Source organism: Dipodomys merriami, unplaced genomic scaffold, assembly GCF_024711535.1.
Source record: "Dipodomys merriami isolate MVZ:Mamm:240054 unplaced genomic scaffold, mDipMer1.0.p SCAF_1, whole genome shotgun sequence".
NCBI classification, from domain to species: domain Eukaryota; kingdom Metazoa; phylum Chordata; class Mammalia; order Rodentia; family Heteromyidae; genus Dipodomys; species Dipodomys merriami.
Window position 1 is genome coordinate 103,852,436 of NW_027202270.1, and position 17,493 is coordinate 103,869,928.

Here is a 17,493-nt window from a genome sequence, read left to right on the forward strand (position 1 = left end):
TTCGTCGCATCTCCCGTGTGGTGTCCCTCCCCCCCTTCGAGTCACTCATTCAGATCGAGCACTTTCTTTCGCTTATTCAGCATTTTTTACCAAGCCTGGGTTTTGCTGTCTGTCTGTGCCGCCCCTGAGAAGATGTCAAACACCTCTGTTCCTCGCATTTAGTCACCCAGGTGAGGAGCCAAGCCCGCAGAAGACAGCGGAAGGAGTTTCCCGGACTGCGCTGTCACTCACCCATCCGAAGCAATCAGCACGCAGCTTGCTCTCGGGCCCGCCTCTTTAGGGGCGTGTCCCTAGTGAGTGATAGACGGAGCCGCCCGGCCCAGCGCAGCCCAGCCCACGTTGCTGCTTAGATTGAAATGCAGAACTCAAACCTCTTTCATCGGGGCACAGACTTCCTTTTACTCCTTCCTTTTACGCTCTTGCCGCCTCCTCCTGGGGAGAAGCTGAGGCACCCGCCGCCCAGAGCCGCGACAGGCCGGGCCAGGGAGATCGTGAGAAAACTTTCTTCCAGGGGGTGCGGCACTGGGGCCCGGTGGGTGACCGGCTCGGAGCAATGGGTGAGTGGCGGCGGGGGACGCTGTCAGACCGAGCGGGGCGGGAGGGAGCGGGCGGGCGGCGAGGGCGGGAGGGAGGGCGGGAGGGAGGGCGCGCGCGCGCGGGCGCACACACCGCGCTATTGACTTTGCTGGTGTTCTACAAGTTGTTCGAACACGCCAAGGGTCAGCGGCGCGCAGCGGTGCACCGTGGCTGCTGCTCGGTGCCATTTTCCTGGGTTTTAAGGGTAGGGAGCCGTGGCACCGGGGATTCCCGCAGTCCCGGTGGCAGTCCCCCCCCCCCGTCTCGTTTCCCACGCGCTCCTTCAGGCCCACAAAACCTGGGGCACCAACTCCCCAACACCCCCCCCCCCCACCAGCCTCCCCTAGACTCCGTCTAACGGCGCCGGTCTGTCTCCAGGAGCGGCGCTGGGGATGAGGTCGGTGCCGGGGAGCGGCGGCCCCAGGACCTTAGAGCCAAGCCGGCGAGGGGCGGCGCGTTCTAGCGTCCAGACCGACTCCCCCGTCTGCTTCGGAGACTCTCGAACCTTCGGAGGTGCCAAGCAGAACTGAGGGAGGAGGTCGGGCCGCAGCTGGTCCGGGGGTCGCTCGGCGATGTTCGGAGCCGCTTCGTGCTGCAGACAGCCCGGGTGGTGCGTGCGGGGCGGGCACGCCGGGCGCCCCCGCAGCGTCGTGCCCGGGGGCCGGCGGCTGTCCCTAGCAGCGGGTGCGCGTCTCCGCGCGCCGTGTGTCCCTTTTGCAGAGCCAGCCTTCGGGGAGGTGAACCAACTGGGAGGAGTGTTCGTGAACGGAAGGCCGCTGCCCAACGCCATCCGGCTTCGCATCGTGGAGCTAGCCCAGCTGGGCATCCGACCGTGTGACATCAGCCGCCAGCTCCGCGTCTCGCACGGCTGCGTCAGCAAGATCCTGGCGCGCTACAACGAAACGGGTTCGATCTTGCCCGGAGCCATCGGGGGCAGTAAGCCCCGGGTCACCACCCCCACCGTGGTCAAACACATCCGGACCTACAAGCAGAGGGACCCCGGCATCTTCGCCTGGGAGATCCGGGACCGCCTGCTGGCCGACGGCGTGTGCGACAAATACAACGTGCCCTCGGTGAGCTCCATTAGCCGCATCCTGCGCAACAAGATCGGCAACTTGGCCCAGCAGAGCCATTACGACTCCTACAAGCAGCACCAGCCGGCGCCGCAGCCCGCGCTGCCCTACAACCACATCTACTCGTACCCCAGCCCCATCACCGCCGCGGCCGCCAAGGTGCCCACGCCGCCGGGGGTGCCCGCCATCCCGGGCTCCGTGGCCATGCCTCGCACCTGGCCCTCCTCGCACTCGGTCACCGACATCCTGGGCATCCGCTCCATCACCGACCAAGGTAAGGACTGGGGATGCGCCCCGCCGGCTGCCCACGCCCCGCCCCCACGCTCCATCCCCGGGCCGAGACCCCCGTATCTTGGGCCCCTAACTGGTGTCTAGCCCACCACCTGAAGCTTTTACGTTGGGAAACGTGAGGAGTCGTCCCAGGGGGGTGTCCTGATCTCATTAAGTTGAAACTCATGCCCCTCGTTTCCTCGCCACCCACAGTCTCCTGCCTCATCTCAGACTACCAGACCCGTAACATCCCCCAGCCCCAACACATGGTTCGCATTTTCCACCCTCCCCCGCCCCTCGCCCAGCGCCGCCGGCCGCAGCCCGGCTCGCTCCCGGGCGGAGCGCGGCCCCGCAGACGCGGGGCGCAGCCCCGGAGACCCGAGCCGGCTTGGGGCTGGCTGTGGGTTGCAGAAGCCACGGTGGGGAACTGGTTTAGGGATCAGATGCCTCGGCCAAGAGCCCCCCGCGCACGCTGTGGAAATTGTAGTATTCGACTCGGATTCTGGCAATCAGGGCAAATTTGCTCAGGCAGGAAGTTCAAATGTCACCTAATTGGTTTCATTCTTATGCTTCACTTCATTTTCCTCGGAAACGGAGGTCCCGGTTACTACTAGTAACTTGTGTGTAGCTTATTCATCTCTCTCTCTCTCTCTCTCTCTCTCTCTCTCTCTCTCTCTCTCTCTCTCTCTCTCTCTCTCTCTCTCTCTCTCTCTCTCTCTCTCTCTCTCTCTCTCTCTCACACACACACACACACACACACACACCAGGACATCATTGCCACTGCAATGAATAAGACATATGTTTGTTATCCTTTTCTGCTGTTTTGTTTCCTAACCAAGCCTGCTTTCCTTAGGGTCCTCTATCGCTATGAAAGGGAGGGGTCATGTATCTAGTACCCTCTCCCTTGTCTTCTCATCCCCCTCCACCCCCTCCAACCTTGTGGGGGTCCCGTGGGGTTCTGAGCATCTTTCCCGCTTCCGCAAGAGATACACGTTGGTTTTCTTTTTACTGCGTTGTTGAAGACGAAACTAAAAAGATGGTAGCTTCTTTGTCGATAAGGAGAAAAGAACGTCCAAACGCTATAGACACCGAACTTAAGTCATACAGAAATAAGAGAATCTACCTCCTTAAATTCCAAGTATAAAGTTTAAAAAGTGCAGAGGAAAAATTAAATAGGAAAGAGAGAAATAGTTTCTTTAATTATTTCCTGCCTTTTGCAGTTGCCACAACATTGGCACAATGACTTTTTTTTTAAGCAATGGGAGCAGGGTCTTGATTTCTCATCTTCTGGTTTTCTCACCGAGTTTACAAGAGCCCAGTTTTGTCTTATTTGGAGCTAGTCGGACTTTAGTTGGAGAGAGTTTGCCCTTGATTTATAGGATAAACTGACCTCGTTGACATTTAAAGGAAGCCCCTGTTCATGGGAAAGTGTGAGATCAGCAGAAATGGGGGCTCACAGGGGGATCTCAATTTCTTAAGATAACTTCAGGCTTGTGCCCACCGACTGTCTTTTGTCTGGGAAGGCAAAGAGAGTCAGACCCAAACGTGGTTTCCTGGTGCAAAAAAATCGGAGCACAATCTATTTCTTTGGAGCAGGAGGCATCGTGAAAATAAGGTTGACAGAGTTGAAAAAACTTTTCTTCCCCAGGGATCCTGAAGTCAGAACAAATGTCAGTTGGGGCAGTGTTAGGTTGTGGAAAAGAGCAACTCTTTATTGTAGATATTTGTTGATTGTGGATGTTAACCCTAAACAATCTGGTTTCTGGAAAATCTGTAAATATAAAAAGATAATTTCTGCAAAACAATCACCCTCTTGAAGCATAGTATCAGATGAAAGTGTTTAAAATAAAGATAAAGTGGTGTTGTCAAACTTTCACCACTAGAATCCAGAAACAAAAATACATAACTGGTCTTCTAGCATCTCCTCTTTAAAATTATACACGGCCAATTTCAATATGTACAAGCATAGGTATTGTGGGCCATCATCTTACACTGTAATTTTCTTTGCTTCTCCAAGAACAGAGAAGGTAACAGATGGTTATACTCCCTTTCTTAACACCGAATTCTATGGTTATTGCCTTCACCTTTTATTTTTCTCTTTTTTACAAAAAACGGTCTCAGTAACGGTGCCACTTCAAATTCATTCATTAACATTTACAATAACAATCAGAGGACTAAAAAATAATGTTCACAGAACTTTCTAGATTTAATGTGCGGGGAAGTCTTGTGTGCAAACAAATCAGAGATCTATGCACATGTATTTTGCAAGTTTATCACACACATCCCTTAGTTATTTGTTTGCAAAGGACTTGGCAGGTTCTTCTGCCTTATCTATTGATATAAGTACAGATCCCACAGTGCGGGGAGGGTTTTCTCTGGATGTGTCTGGTGTCTGGGGACCCATTCTAGAGTCAGAAGGCTTCTTCCTGCCCTGGTCCTAGAACCCTGTCACTCTGTTAAGCCGGTTCTGGATTAGTATTGGAGAATTGGAAGGTGGGCACACAACTTCACCAGGTTCTTTCTTCGATTCAGAAAAGTTCTCAGGTTTCTTTTACTTTCCCCCGGGGTTCCAGAAAGGGAGTTTGGGGGGTGGGGGAAAGGCTGATTGAAAAAGAAAACATAAAAATCCTGTCTTTCAGCCGGCCTGGCTGAAACCGCTTGCTCCGAGGCCTACTCTTTAGGCAAGGGAAACCCGACTAGGCCCTCAGCTGGAAAGAGAGGGGGGCCGTGCTGGGCCCCGCGCCCCTGCAGGGCCCAGAGCAAGGAGCCTTGGAGCTCTCCTGTCATGGGTTCGGGTCCTGTCGCCGGACAAGGACTCACGGGTTAGGCCCTGAGCCTGAAGTTTTCTCTCCCTTGGCAGGAGTGAGCGACAGCTCCCCCTACCACAGTCCCAAGGTGGAGGAGTGGAGCACCCTGGGCCGCAACAACTTCCCCGCCAGCGCCCCGCACGCAGTGAACGGGCTGGAGAAGGGAGCCTTGGAGCAGGAAGCCAAGTACGGCCAGGTGAGGCGGCCAGGCCTGGCCAGGTGGCCCAGGTGGCGGCGCGGGTGGAGGGTATGGGACACACACCGTCCTTTTGGAGCCTGGGTGGAGAGACAAGCTCAGGCTGGAGCCCCTGAGCTTGATCCTCAGTGGCTGCGAGTCAGGACCGGGGCTTCTGCCTCCACGGGAACAGGGGAGGCCTGGACTCCACCCGGGGGCCCCCCTCCACTCCGAGCGCTCGACGGGGGCGCGCGCGGCCTGGAGGGCCGGGATCCCCAGGCTCAGTCCTGGGCATGGCCCACGGATCTGTGAGGATGATCCCTTTCCCCCCCGCACCCTACGGGGTTGGAATTCACCCCAAAAGAAACTTCCCTAGGCGGCCTCGAGGCCCGGGGAAATCTCCGGGACCTGCTGAGCCAGCGCCCCCCCCCCCCCCCCCGCAAGCCCGGAGTCCCGCACAGCCGGGTGGGACCCCAGGACCACGGCACCCCACGCTGGCTCCCAGCGACTAGCTAGGCTTGTGTGTTGGGAAGGGAAAAACCAACCAGATAAACGTAAGAAAGCTACCATTTTCCCTCCCCCCCTCCCCCATTAAAGGTCACATCGCCTTCTCCCAAGGGAGGTTAGTGAGAAAACCTCAAATTATACGGACTGGCTGGGACCGTTTAATTTTTCTCTCCCCTCCGTCCCTCCGCTCCTGCTTTCCAAAAGAAAAGTTCAAACACTCGTGTGAAAGGCTAGGCAACCACCACCACCACCACCAAACCCCGAGTCGGAGTCGAAACCCATCAGTATGGCTAGAGCCAAGAGTTCAGAACTCTCAAAAACCGGACTTGAGGGCAGCAGCGTAGATTCCCCGAATAGACTTGGGTAGGTTGGTAATGTTCTCGGTCTTCAAACTCCAATCCCAAAGCCTCAGTACACTTTCATTTTTATGATGTCTTAAACTTGCAACGTTTCTTTAATATGTCCAAATCAGCTTAGCAAAATTAAGTCGAATTTATTATTCATTGGGGAAAAAAATCTTAGTCGTTATTTTCCCTAATAAATCCTATTTTCCACTTCCCTTTCCCCTCTTAGATTTTGTTGAAGCAGAGTTACAATGGGTATAAGTAGCCATTGCACCACAAATGAAAACACCAAATCTAATTTCTACTGTCAAGAATGCTAATGAGATAGTCTGTCAAGTTTGTCATTTTCTTTCACAAAGGGGCTTGCCTGTAATATACTGCTCACAGAGTGAGGCAGCTATGTAAAATGGCCAGCAACACCCAGCTTTTGGCATCCCTACTTCTCTAGCAAGCTATTTCATTTTGAAAGTCCATTTCTTCATCCTCAAAATAAGCATGTGATAGACCCAACCTCAAGGGGTCTTCCAAGGATTCAGCGAGACAATGCAACCAGATGGCACAAAGTAAGTGTTCATTAAATATTACCTCAGGTGATGAATGGGAGTTAGACATTGACTTTTAAAAAACAAGCTGTATGGTAAGAAATGTACGCATTATCCTGCCCATGTAATTGTAGCCCCTCTGTACAGTATGTTCTCAAATAAAATAAAATACAATTAAAAAAAAACAAGCTGTATTCATAAGAATATGCTTTGTTTAGATAGCTCATAGTTTCAAAAAAAAAGCAAAAAGCCATTTTGTGATGAACAATGCTCTCTATAAAGCCTTGGGTGGAGGAGCAAGCATTTACTAGGTGCTTTTTATTATAGCTCCTTATCCCTTGGAATAAGAATTCCCCTGTGTGAGTGAGAGACCCAGCTTGTCAACAACAACAAAAGGAAAAAAACCTCGTTACTTTAATTTTTACCTTCTCAACTAGCAGTGAAGCTCTTTAGAAATAGTTAATTTATAATACATTTTTCAAACCAAACTGACAATTTGTTTCAATTCAAAAGTTAAATCAGTTTGAAATAATCTACTCTATAGGTTCTGAACATTATAAAATCCATTGAATTTATACATTGTATAAGTCATTGAAGTATCATTCTAGTAAAAATCAGTAATTAAGAAAAATGAATGGCCAAATCAACATTGCTGTAAATTATTAGAACAAGTTTTTTTCCCCAGTTCTCACTAATATTTCAAAAGTTCTTACTTGCAGTATGCTATTCTGTATTGCAATAGGTAGATAATGCGAATGTCATAAAATTGCAAAGCCTGGCAACTTTCTAAGAACAATATACTGCTTAATCTGAAGATATGCTAATGAAACAGGTTGTGTCAGTTGTTGAGCACTTAAAAAACTTTAGTGAATTGAGGCTAAGATTATATATTAATAGTTGCTCATAATGCAAAGATAAAGTATGTAGCATATTTGTGCGTTCTCTTGCTAGTTAGTATTCGAGGCTGTTCTAACTTTAGAGGTTATTTTTTGAAATAGCATCAGCATACACCAACCAAAATATAAACTCAGGTAGTATTTACCCCTCATTAAAGCTTGACAGTCTTTGAGAAAGAAAAACTGAAAAAAAAAAAAAAAAACCAATCCCTTTCATACTTGCAGGGCACTTACTGTTGATATTAAATAGGTTGATATTGCCATAGCAGTTTCATTTTCATAAGTAAAATGAGGGATAGAGCTTAGAGCATATTTTCTAGGAAGACACATAAAATTATCAAAAGACTTGACTTACTGATACTATTATCTTAATTTAGAGTTTCTATTTTTGGCCTCAACAAAAGATGCCTGATTCTTAGCAACTAGAGCTATTTCAGCTTCAGTCTTATACTTTTGTTTTTGTAAAATAACTTAGAATATTCATATTTGTCTTACATTAATATTACACTCTAATTGATATATGTAATGTTATTCAGAAGGTTTTGCTGTCTAAGTCAGAGTGAGAAATTATTTATTTATTGTAGCACATTTCAACCCATATTTAATATTGGGCAAGAAATCTTTACCCTCATATAATTCTGAAGGCAATAATGATATCTGGCTCCTAATGGCTCTTTAAAGCATAAAAACTCTGTTGAATACAATCAAATGGAAAAATAACACTAAATAGAGAAACATGGAGATTCGAATATATTTGCCCTTTTACATGGAATTTAGTGAATTAATACTTTTTTAGTTCATACATAAATATATAAAACTTTGAAAATTTTTCTACAAATAGACCTACTTTCTCACAAAATTTCGCATATCTGGACTCTAATCAGAACAATAGATTTATGAGTTTTCAGTATTGATATTTGAGTTTGCATATACTTAGCAATTTTAATGTAACATTAGGTACAAATGAATATGTCAGAAAAAGAGAATGATTTATAAGTTCTTGAAAAGTTTGGAATCAAACAAGTTGTAAAAATAGTTGAAAGATACAGAAATTCTCCTGAAGCATTTACTTGTACATTGTTTAAAGCCAAGATTCTTTGTCAGAAGCCTGAGTATAATTTTCTCATGTATCATTTAAAAACCTACCCGTTTTTGTAAACTTGCTGTTAACATGAAGGCAGAAATGAAGTTGCATTGAATGTTAACAGAGTTAACTTTTGTTGACTAATTTACAATTTTATAGAGAATGAAATTCTGGGCAAATTCTAAGTCTTTGAAATTTATAATTTTATCTGTCATGGAAAGCTTTCTTTTATCTGATTAACTGCAAGCCAGTAGTTGTTTAAAACACAATGGATAATTATATAGCAGTAAAATCTGTCAGATAAAATAGCAAGAAAAGTTAACTTAAAAATTCCAAGTTCAAAATAACTAGAAGAGAAGATTCTGAATGTTCTCACTACAAGTAAATGAACTAATGTTTGAAGCATTTGATGGGCTAAATGATTTGATCTTTACAGAAGGTATGCATGTACAGAAACATCATACTGTACCCCATAAACATGTACAATTGTTATGTGTCAATGAAATTCAAATAAAACTTGAAAAATAAAAACTTAAGGCTTCATTCACACAGTAACATTCTAGAAATACAATTTACTGGGGACCCCAGATGGACACATGTAGTTCTACAGTATGATAATGAAATATCATTAAGATCATTTGGGATAAGTGTTGAGGCCATTTTTATAAGTATCAATTCATTGCATCAGATTTGTTTTACCAGGTTATTATTGAATGAAGAAAAAGTGATTTCAGTCAGGAAAGTGATTCAGAAAGTGTGCAAAAAAGAAAAAAAAACCTTGTTTATTTTCAGATTTGAAATTTGTTTTTTGTGATACCAAGATTAAATTCTAGGTGAAGTACATCCCTGTGGGGAGCTCTGCTTTATCATAAAGCCAAGGTAAACTCATTTATTAAAAGAGAAAGACCTGGTAGATTTGATGAGTAGATGACAGACGGTGTGCAGAGAATCTGACACTGTTGTTTGCATTTTCAAGACAGAAAAAGTTCATTAGACAATTCCTAGAATTGGAAAAATAGCCTATAACCTCTCATTGCCAGACAGTGGTCAGACCAGTTTTTCTCTTCTTCGTGATCACAAATGTTTGAATACTAATGTATTTCCATTTTCTTGGAGGGAAAGGAATAAATGGAACAATCTTAAATCAAAGAGTGAAATGGCTGAGGTTAGAACTTTATTTACATTTTCTAACAGCTTTCTTCATTTTGCTTGCGTAAGTATAATGCTTGTTCTGTGATAAAGGGTGTCTGGCCTTTTTGTTTTGTTCTTAAAGCAAGAGTATGCCATCTTTTGCTTTACAAACCTACTTGAGCTCATGGAATGCCTGTGTGTCCCATTTTGTGAAGACTCATGATGATTAAGACAAGTCCCTCTCCTCAAAACAGTTTCTAGAGACTGGGAAGGTGGCTCAGTGGTAGAGTGCTTGCCTTGCATGCCTGAGGCCCTGGGTTCGATTCCTCATCACCACATAAGCAAATAGAAAAAAGCTGGAAGTGGCGCTGTGGCTCAAGTGGTAGAGCGCTAGCCTTGAGCTGAGGAGCTGAGGGACAGCGCCCAGGCCCAGAGTTCAGGCTGCACAACTGGACCCCAAAAACCAAAACAACAAAAACAGTTTCTAATCTAGTTCTCTGATAATACACCACTACAGCATTTCAAAATACTCAAGTTTCTTCTTCTTCCTCTTCTTCTTCCTCTTCCTCTCCTCCCCCCCCCCCTTCTTTTTTGGTGCTGTATTTGGGGCTTAAATTCAGAGCCTGGCACTGTCCCTGAGCCTTTTGATCAATGCTAGCACTCTTGCATCTGAGCTACAGCTTTTTTGGGGGGGTGGGGGGATAGTTAATTGGACATCAGAGTTTCCTAGACATTCCTGCCTAGGCTGGCCATGATTCTCAGGTCTCAGCTTTCTGAGTAGCTAGGATTACAGGTGTGAGCCAATGGTGCCTGGCAAGGTATATATATATATATATATATATATATATATATATATATATAAAATTTAAACTGGCAAATGGACTACTTTTTTCTTTTAACATTTCTAGAACAAATGAAAGGAAATTGTATACTTCATTCTTCTTAAAACACCTTTAACTGGCAATACATTACATCTTATTTCTAAGTAATCTCACTTCAATTTACCAAAATATTTAAATTAAAATATTTAAATTAAAATATTTAAAGAAAACAACTTACTTTCTCTGAGATATACAATTTGATCTGTTTTGCTTTGTATTAGGAAATCTCATTCTGAAAGTGAGCTAGGAGATAGTTCAGTACATGGAGAAGTACAGTGCATTAGAGGGGACAATACATATGGCGTTCCTGGAAGATCTACATGAAAAAAGGAGTTGATGGATTGAAGTCTTATTTATGAAATATTTAGGTAAAGTCATTTTCAAAAATGAGATTTCCATTACATGCCCATTGCTAGGGTTTCATTTGAAAAATTTGTTTACTCTTCCCTGGGGAGTCCATATGTCGGGTGATTTATAAATCATATTTACAATCCAATTAAATAGAGCAATTTAGCATGTTTGCTCCCACTATATTTATGGTGTGCATTTGGTAGTCTCTACTCTGCCTAACTAGCTTTTCAGATTAATTACATGCTCTTCACTGAAAATGCTAAACAGATTTGGGAAGTTTAAGTCATGTACTCTTTTACTGGAAAGAATAAACAAACATCAATGCTACCTGTAGTTGTTTTCCTTTGCGGTGGAAAATTTTACTCTTTCAGTGATTGCTTCATAAATAACAATTACTTTACTCAGTAGAGATTTATTTCTTTTACTAATGTCAAGTTTCAAAATTAATAGTGAGAAAATTGATGTTTATTTCACCACTGGAGGTGGCTGAAGGCAAGTCCATTTTGAAGCACATTTGTTCCTGCTTGCTTATTCCTGTTTCATAATATCTAAATCTGAACTTCCAAAGTAAAATGAAAAATTAAGACAAAATTCTTCCACACAAATCTAGGTCATTACTTAACCTGAGGGAAAATTGAGAGCTGTTTTTCCTACTAAGGTTAAAGATTTCTGTTTTTATTTTTTAAAAGCAAACCTTTTAGCATCTCCTTAATTTTTTTGTTGTTGTTAAGATCAAGTCACCTTTTTCTGAGTTTTTCTTCCTATGCTTTCTTCAGTGGAGGCAGGATTGTACCACTAAATTAACACTAAGTATATAATGTGGATTTTATAGAACTTGCACAAATCTAATACACTGATAATAATATAAAACAGGTTTGATACTTTAAGAAATTGGGCAAGCTGGGTGCTGGTGGCTCATGCCTGTAATCCTAGCTACTTAGGAGATCTGAGAATCATGGTTCAAAGGCAGCGAAGGCAGCAAAGTCTGTGAGACTCATCTTCAATTAACCATCAGAAAACTAGAGTGGTACTGTGGCTCAAAGTGGTAGAGCACTAGCCTTAAGCAAAAGAGCTCAGGGACAGCACCTAGACCCTGAGTTCAAGCCCCATAGCTAACTCACCCCTCCAAAAAAAATAAGAACAACCTGGGCAAATGTGGAAAAATTGCTAGTACTTAATTTGTAGTTGATCAATGAAATATAGCTATGCAGTGAGTAAAGCATGTGAAGGTAAGATCTAAAATATAATGTTTGCTGCCTTCTGAGTTTCAGGAGCATTAGCTAAATGAAGAGTCCAATCCAGCATGGCTTCTGGGGGCCATATCCAGGAGTAATGTCTCTGAACAAAAGAAATGGGTCCATGCTAGCATATTATAGATACAGCAATAGAAAAGCTGGCACCCTAAGATAAAGAGGAACAGCAAGGAAGAGGAAATGCAAGAGCAAAGGTGTAAGGAGAAAAAGGGAAGACGACAAAGCAAGAATTTTATTATTTTATTATCTTAAAGCAGTTGTACAAAGGGATTTTAATTCAACATGTTGGTTTATGAATATACCTTGATCAATGTTCATTTTGGATGATAGACAACATACCAATGAAAAAGATTAACTAGAAAAAATGTAGCTGTAATATATTAGAACTCAACAACAGATACTTCCTATTAGCTCCTGTAGATGTTCAGCTAGGTAATTGTTTTGTAACAAATATTAAATCTTTTAACATTAGGTATTTGTAGAATGTTGAGTCAAAGTTTGTTTGTTTTTTTTGTCAGTTGTGGGTCTTGAACTCTGGGCCAGGGTGCTGTCCCTGTGCTCTTCAGCTCAAGGCGAGCGCTCTACTGCTTGAGCCACAGCGCCACTTCCATAGTCAGAGTTTTTATCATTACATTTTTTCGTGTGCTGGAGATTGATCTCAGGGCATTCGTTATGTCAAGCATGTGCTCTATTCCCAGACTTTAACATTATTGTTTTATTTTTCTGGGTACACATTGGCATCAATAGCATTAAATAACAGCTCTGGGGACAAGGTAAATACAGATGTGATTACTTTATTGGAATAATCCCATTCCAGATTAATTTCTCAGAGAGTTTTGGAAAAATTCTGTGTAAAAGTGATTAGAACTGTAAACCTTATGGAAAACTATAGATTTCTCTGCAGTTTGATAGCTAGGGTCTAACAAATGAGAATTGGATTATAGAAAAGACTCTTTTTACTAGATGTTGTCTTAAACTTGCTCTAGATTAAATTGTGGTTGTCTTCTACCTATTCAGGAAAGGAATATGACATGCTATAGAAGGAACCTCATCGGACAGGGCTGCTAAGTTCTTTGAAACATGGCCATCAAATTGCCAATTGGCCTGGGGCAAATGGATAAATTCCTTCATCTATATTCTTGTGTAAAAAAAGAGGATAAGATTTCATTTATTCAACAGTGAATGCAATAGTGTTTTTATAAATGATGCTGTCCTACAGCAAAAAAAAAGTTTTAATTTCAGCTGAGTGCACTAGGATACACCTACAAGCTCAGCACTAGAGGAAGCAAGAAGGTGGTGAGTTCAAGGTCAGCTTGGGCTCTATAGAAATACATTGTCTCAAGAAAGAAAAGTTGATTCAGTGTGAACATTGCAATTTATTTGTAATACTTTATCTTTGAAGTTGTGATAGACCCAACAGCATATAATGAGCTACAATTCACTATCCTTCATAATTTTATAAAGCATGTTGGATATTTCTTGGTGCCTGGGACACAGGAGATACTTCCCTTTCTCATGAGGTGGGTGTTTTTATAGACCAAAGACCAAAAGTTAACTCCTCCCCCCCAGAAATCCATGAAAGATGCTTAATCACAGTCATTATATATATTCTACTCCATGTACATACGTCTGCTTAATATTGAGACGCCACCACTGCATTGTTATACATGTGGAAGGGAAAAAAAGAACCAAATCAGTTAGATTAGAAAACAATTCCATGCTTAGCATGTACAAAGCTCTGGGTTCAATCTCCAGCGCACAGGCATGCGCACGTGCGCGCACACACACACACACACACACATACAGAGTCTTAATTCTTTTTTTTTTTTTTTTTTTACAGTCCTGGGGCTTGAACTCAGGGCATGAGCACTCACTCTCCTTGAGCCTCTCTCTGTGCTCAAGGCTAGCACTTTACCACTTAAGCCACAGCACCACTTCTGGCTTTTTCTATGTATGTGGTACTGAGGAACTGAACCCAGAGCTTCATGCATGCTAGGCAAGCACTCTACCACTTAGCCAAATTCCCTGCCCCCTAATTCTTATTATAGTTGAATTGGACAATGTATCTAACGTATGTCTGATTTATTAAACTTGAAGGATTAAGTCAGGTTTTGTAATACAAGTCTAGTATTTACATTATATTTTCACGAGGAAATACAATGATGTGTCACTACCAGGAAGCAGGATTTACTCTTTTATCTTTAGTATAGAAATAGAAGGGAAAAATTAAGCCACTTGAAGAAGGGTGACTGCTTAGTGCTCATGCCAGAGCAGGATTAGAAATCAGGGTGTTTTGGGTGTTGTTAATGGTAACGATACCAACAATAATTTATCGGATGCCAAGAGAGCACTAGTTTCTAGGCAGGCTTGCTGGCCAGGGCTGCTGTGTTTTGTTTGCAAACAAAGATTTTGCATATAAATTCATTGCAAGAGATCTGTCCATTTGGCTTTCTAAAAACTCACATCATGAGCTCAAAAATTTGCAAGCAAATCTTCCAATTTTCAAACCCTATATAAGCAATTACTTTGTATTTAGACACTTTCCTTTCTGGTCAACTAAGTTCTGGAGGGAAAAAAAATACCCCAGATCTTCATTTCAAAAGAAAGGAAAATCAGAAATAAAAACAAAGGAAAACCATCTTACTAGATAAGTACCGTTTGACATGTCCTGTGTCCAACAGGCACAAACAATATGTTATTGTAAAATGTGGCCCATGTTTTCTTGAATAAAGTTTTGATCACTGTGAGTTGCTAATGCAACGATACATCCTCTGTGCCTTTCTTTACTGGAAATGAAAACTCTACCAACCACGACCATCACAAGGCTTTAACAAAAGAGTCAGACGAACCCCAAGGACTGGGAAAGCTGGCAAGGGCCATGTGCAGAGCTGAACAAATCCTACGAATATTTAATCACCATGAATTCTGTCCTCACCTAAAAGTACTGTATAGTTTCTAATTGTACATGCCTCCAAACTTGTGGAAAGAAAAAGTTTCCTCTTCAACATTACATTTCAGTATCAAGAATGGGAGTGTTTTAGGTCAATGTAAGAGTATAGCAAATCTAAAAAGCAAACAAACAAAAACCCAAATAAATATCAGAAAGTAGAATCAGAATATTCGTAGCTTGTTCACAGTTTACGCTCTGCTTCTTTTTTAAGCAGCTATGAGATGTTGACTACTGCAGTGTGGCTAATTCCCACCTCTCTTCTTCCTCTCAGGCACCAAATGGTCTCCCAGCTGTGAGCAGTTTTGTGTCAGCATCCAGCATGGCTCCTTACCCTACCCCAGCCCAAGTGTCACCTTACATGACCTACAGTGCTGCTCCTTCCGGTTATGTTGCTGGACATGGGTGGCAACATGCCAGCGGCACCCCTCTGTCCCCGCACAACTGTGACATTCCCGCATCGCTGGCTTTCAAGGGAATGCAGGCAGGCAGAGAAGGTAGTCATTCTGTCACAGCTTCTGCACTCTGATGGGAACTTCGGCCTCCAACAGCTTCACTCCAGTCTCCCTCTCAGCACAGCCTCCCCCTTTCCACCCCCTTCCACCCTCCCACCCTCCTGCCTCCAGAGCTGGCTTTACGGACTCACATCCTTTGTGCTGATGACACTTCTTGCCATAACTTCTTTTCGTGTAGGAAACCAAACATAACTTTAGGATTTAAAAACAAAATCAACATTAAGGGTGGAATGAGACATTTCTGTTGCCCACACACCGTTGTAACGTAGTGAAGAAATCTACACCCCTTAAAGGGCTTATGGAACTTTTAAAAAAACTAGTATTTGGTAAAACCACACGTGGATATTTATTCTAAATCACCCTGAACTTTTGAAATGTGCAATTGTTGAGATTTTGCAAAATTAATAAAGAAAAACACATAGAAAAAAATGTTACGCTATTATACCCTCTAATCAAATAAGGTAAGCAAGTAAGCCTTAATTCATCATTAGGAAAACCAATCAATAATTTACTTATTTGAGTGATATTTTGTTTGTTTTTCAGAGATGAGCTATTATGTGTAGACCCCAAGCAATATTTGAACTTAGCTGCTCCTGGTGTTTAAAGTTGGTTCCAAAAGCAATGATGTTTATATGTTCTATTAGTTTGTAAATATGTTCTCTGGAAGGTGTATTTGTGTCTTCACTCCATGGTACTGCACCCTCTTCCACCATAGTCCTTCTCTAGCTTTTTCTTTTTTTCTTTTGCAAAAGTGGCTTTCCAGAAACATTTTGGCTGTCGGTGGTAGGCTGCTTGGGCTCTTGGACCTAGACTTGCCCTTAAATTTTCTATGTGCAGTGAAATCTTATGAAGGACACTTTCTTGCTACAGCAGAGAATTAAAAAAGAAACAATACACACATCAAATAAACAAAACAGATAAAACAAGCCAATTTCCCATTTTGTATCCTAATCAGACAACATACATGCCAAGCATATCAAGATAAGAGGGTGGAAAAATATCTGAACAAAAGGCTCTAAAAGAAGTCACTTAGACACAAGTTTAATGTGAAATGTTTTTGCAAAGACATTTAAAATGAACTTTATGTTAAGAAAACCACTGTGAAACTAAATTGTACTGTTACTGTTGGCTTACCTGTGTGTTCATCAATCTCAGCCCCAAATTATGTTGTAACTTAAAGAAAACAGAAAGGTCTGCTCTAATGAATGTAACAATGGCTTGCTGTGAAGTTTACTATGTTGTACAGGAACCTGTGTCACTTGTAGGTAAACTGGTATTGGTATTAGAAATACAAATGCTATTTAATTTTAACAAATTCCCTTTACTCATTTCTGCAATTACAGGTCACAGATTAACTGATCAATCTTTCTAGACCAATTTATTTTCCACTTTAATGTTGGTAATAGAGCTGTGGTGTGTGTGTATGTGTGTGTGTGTATGTGTATGTATGTGTGTGAGCATGTGCATGTCTGTGTGATTATGTGTTGTATTTGAGAATAATTGATTTTCCTGGACAAAATTCTAAAAGTTCTTATCCCTTCTAGTCAGGAAGTTTTTCCTTTCTCCACCTGTTTGGCAATAGAAGCTTAAAAATACACTTTCAGAACATTGGTACACTTCGTCTATTGGAAAATTAATATATTGTGGGTTTTTTGGTATTAGTTTTGTGCAATAACTAAATTAGGCACCTCCCTAGGCATGGGTTGAAGATGCATACATTGGGCGATTTGATTTCTTTGTATCTGTGCTGTGCACAGCCTACCCAGCAATCTAGTTCCTCCATACCTTCATTTAAAACTCACATAGCTAAATCAGCTAATTTTTTTAAATCACTAAGATGTAAACAGTAAGCAAATTTCTGACACATTATGTTTGAGGACCTGCTTTTTTCAAGCAGCAGGTATCTTCTAGAGAGCTTTGAACTGCATTTATTTCTAAAGAAAGTGAAATCCAGTGCTACAAACAGAGGATTATAACTTCAGGAGAAGAATAAGCAGAAGGAGCAGATGAACTCTCAGGGCCATAGTCTTCCTTTGATCTTGCAAAACTCCCATTGACATCTGGAGTTCCCAGTCTGGTGAGAAAATAGACTATAAACCAAATGGAACAAAGACCCAATATTTTGGTGGAGACTTTAAAAC

The 17,493-nt window shown here is 42.6% G+C and overlaps 1 protein-coding gene across 1 annotated transcript; it reads left to right on the forward strand.

Moving 5' to 3' along the window:
- Positions 1-397: 397 nt before the first annotated feature.
- Positions 398-15,772, forward strand: Pax9 (paired box 9). Its single transcript, XM_070026813.1, has 4 exons — positions 398-557; positions 1,297-1,923; positions 4,780-4,922; positions 15,112-15,772. The coding sequence occupies exons 1-4, from the start codon at positions 554-556 to the stop codon at positions 15,364-15,366; spliced, it is 1,029 nt and encodes a 342-aa protein (XP_069882914.1). The 5' UTR covers positions 398-553; the 3' UTR covers positions 15,367-15,772.
- Positions 15,773-17,493: the final 1,721 nt, after the last annotated feature.

What these genes read in the sequence shown, in the direction of transcription:
- Pax9 (XM_070026813.1), top strand. An exon ending in CCGCTCCATCACCGACCAAG is followed by an intron (nt 1,924 to 4,779) that starts GTAAGGACTGGG and finishes CTCCCTTGGCAG; the next exon opens with GAGTGAGCGACAGCTCCCCC. An exon ending in AGGAAGCCAAGTACGGCCAG is followed by an intron (nt 4,923 to 15,111) that starts GTGAGGCGGCCA and finishes TCTTCCTCTCAG; the next exon opens with GCACCAAATGGTCTCCCAGC.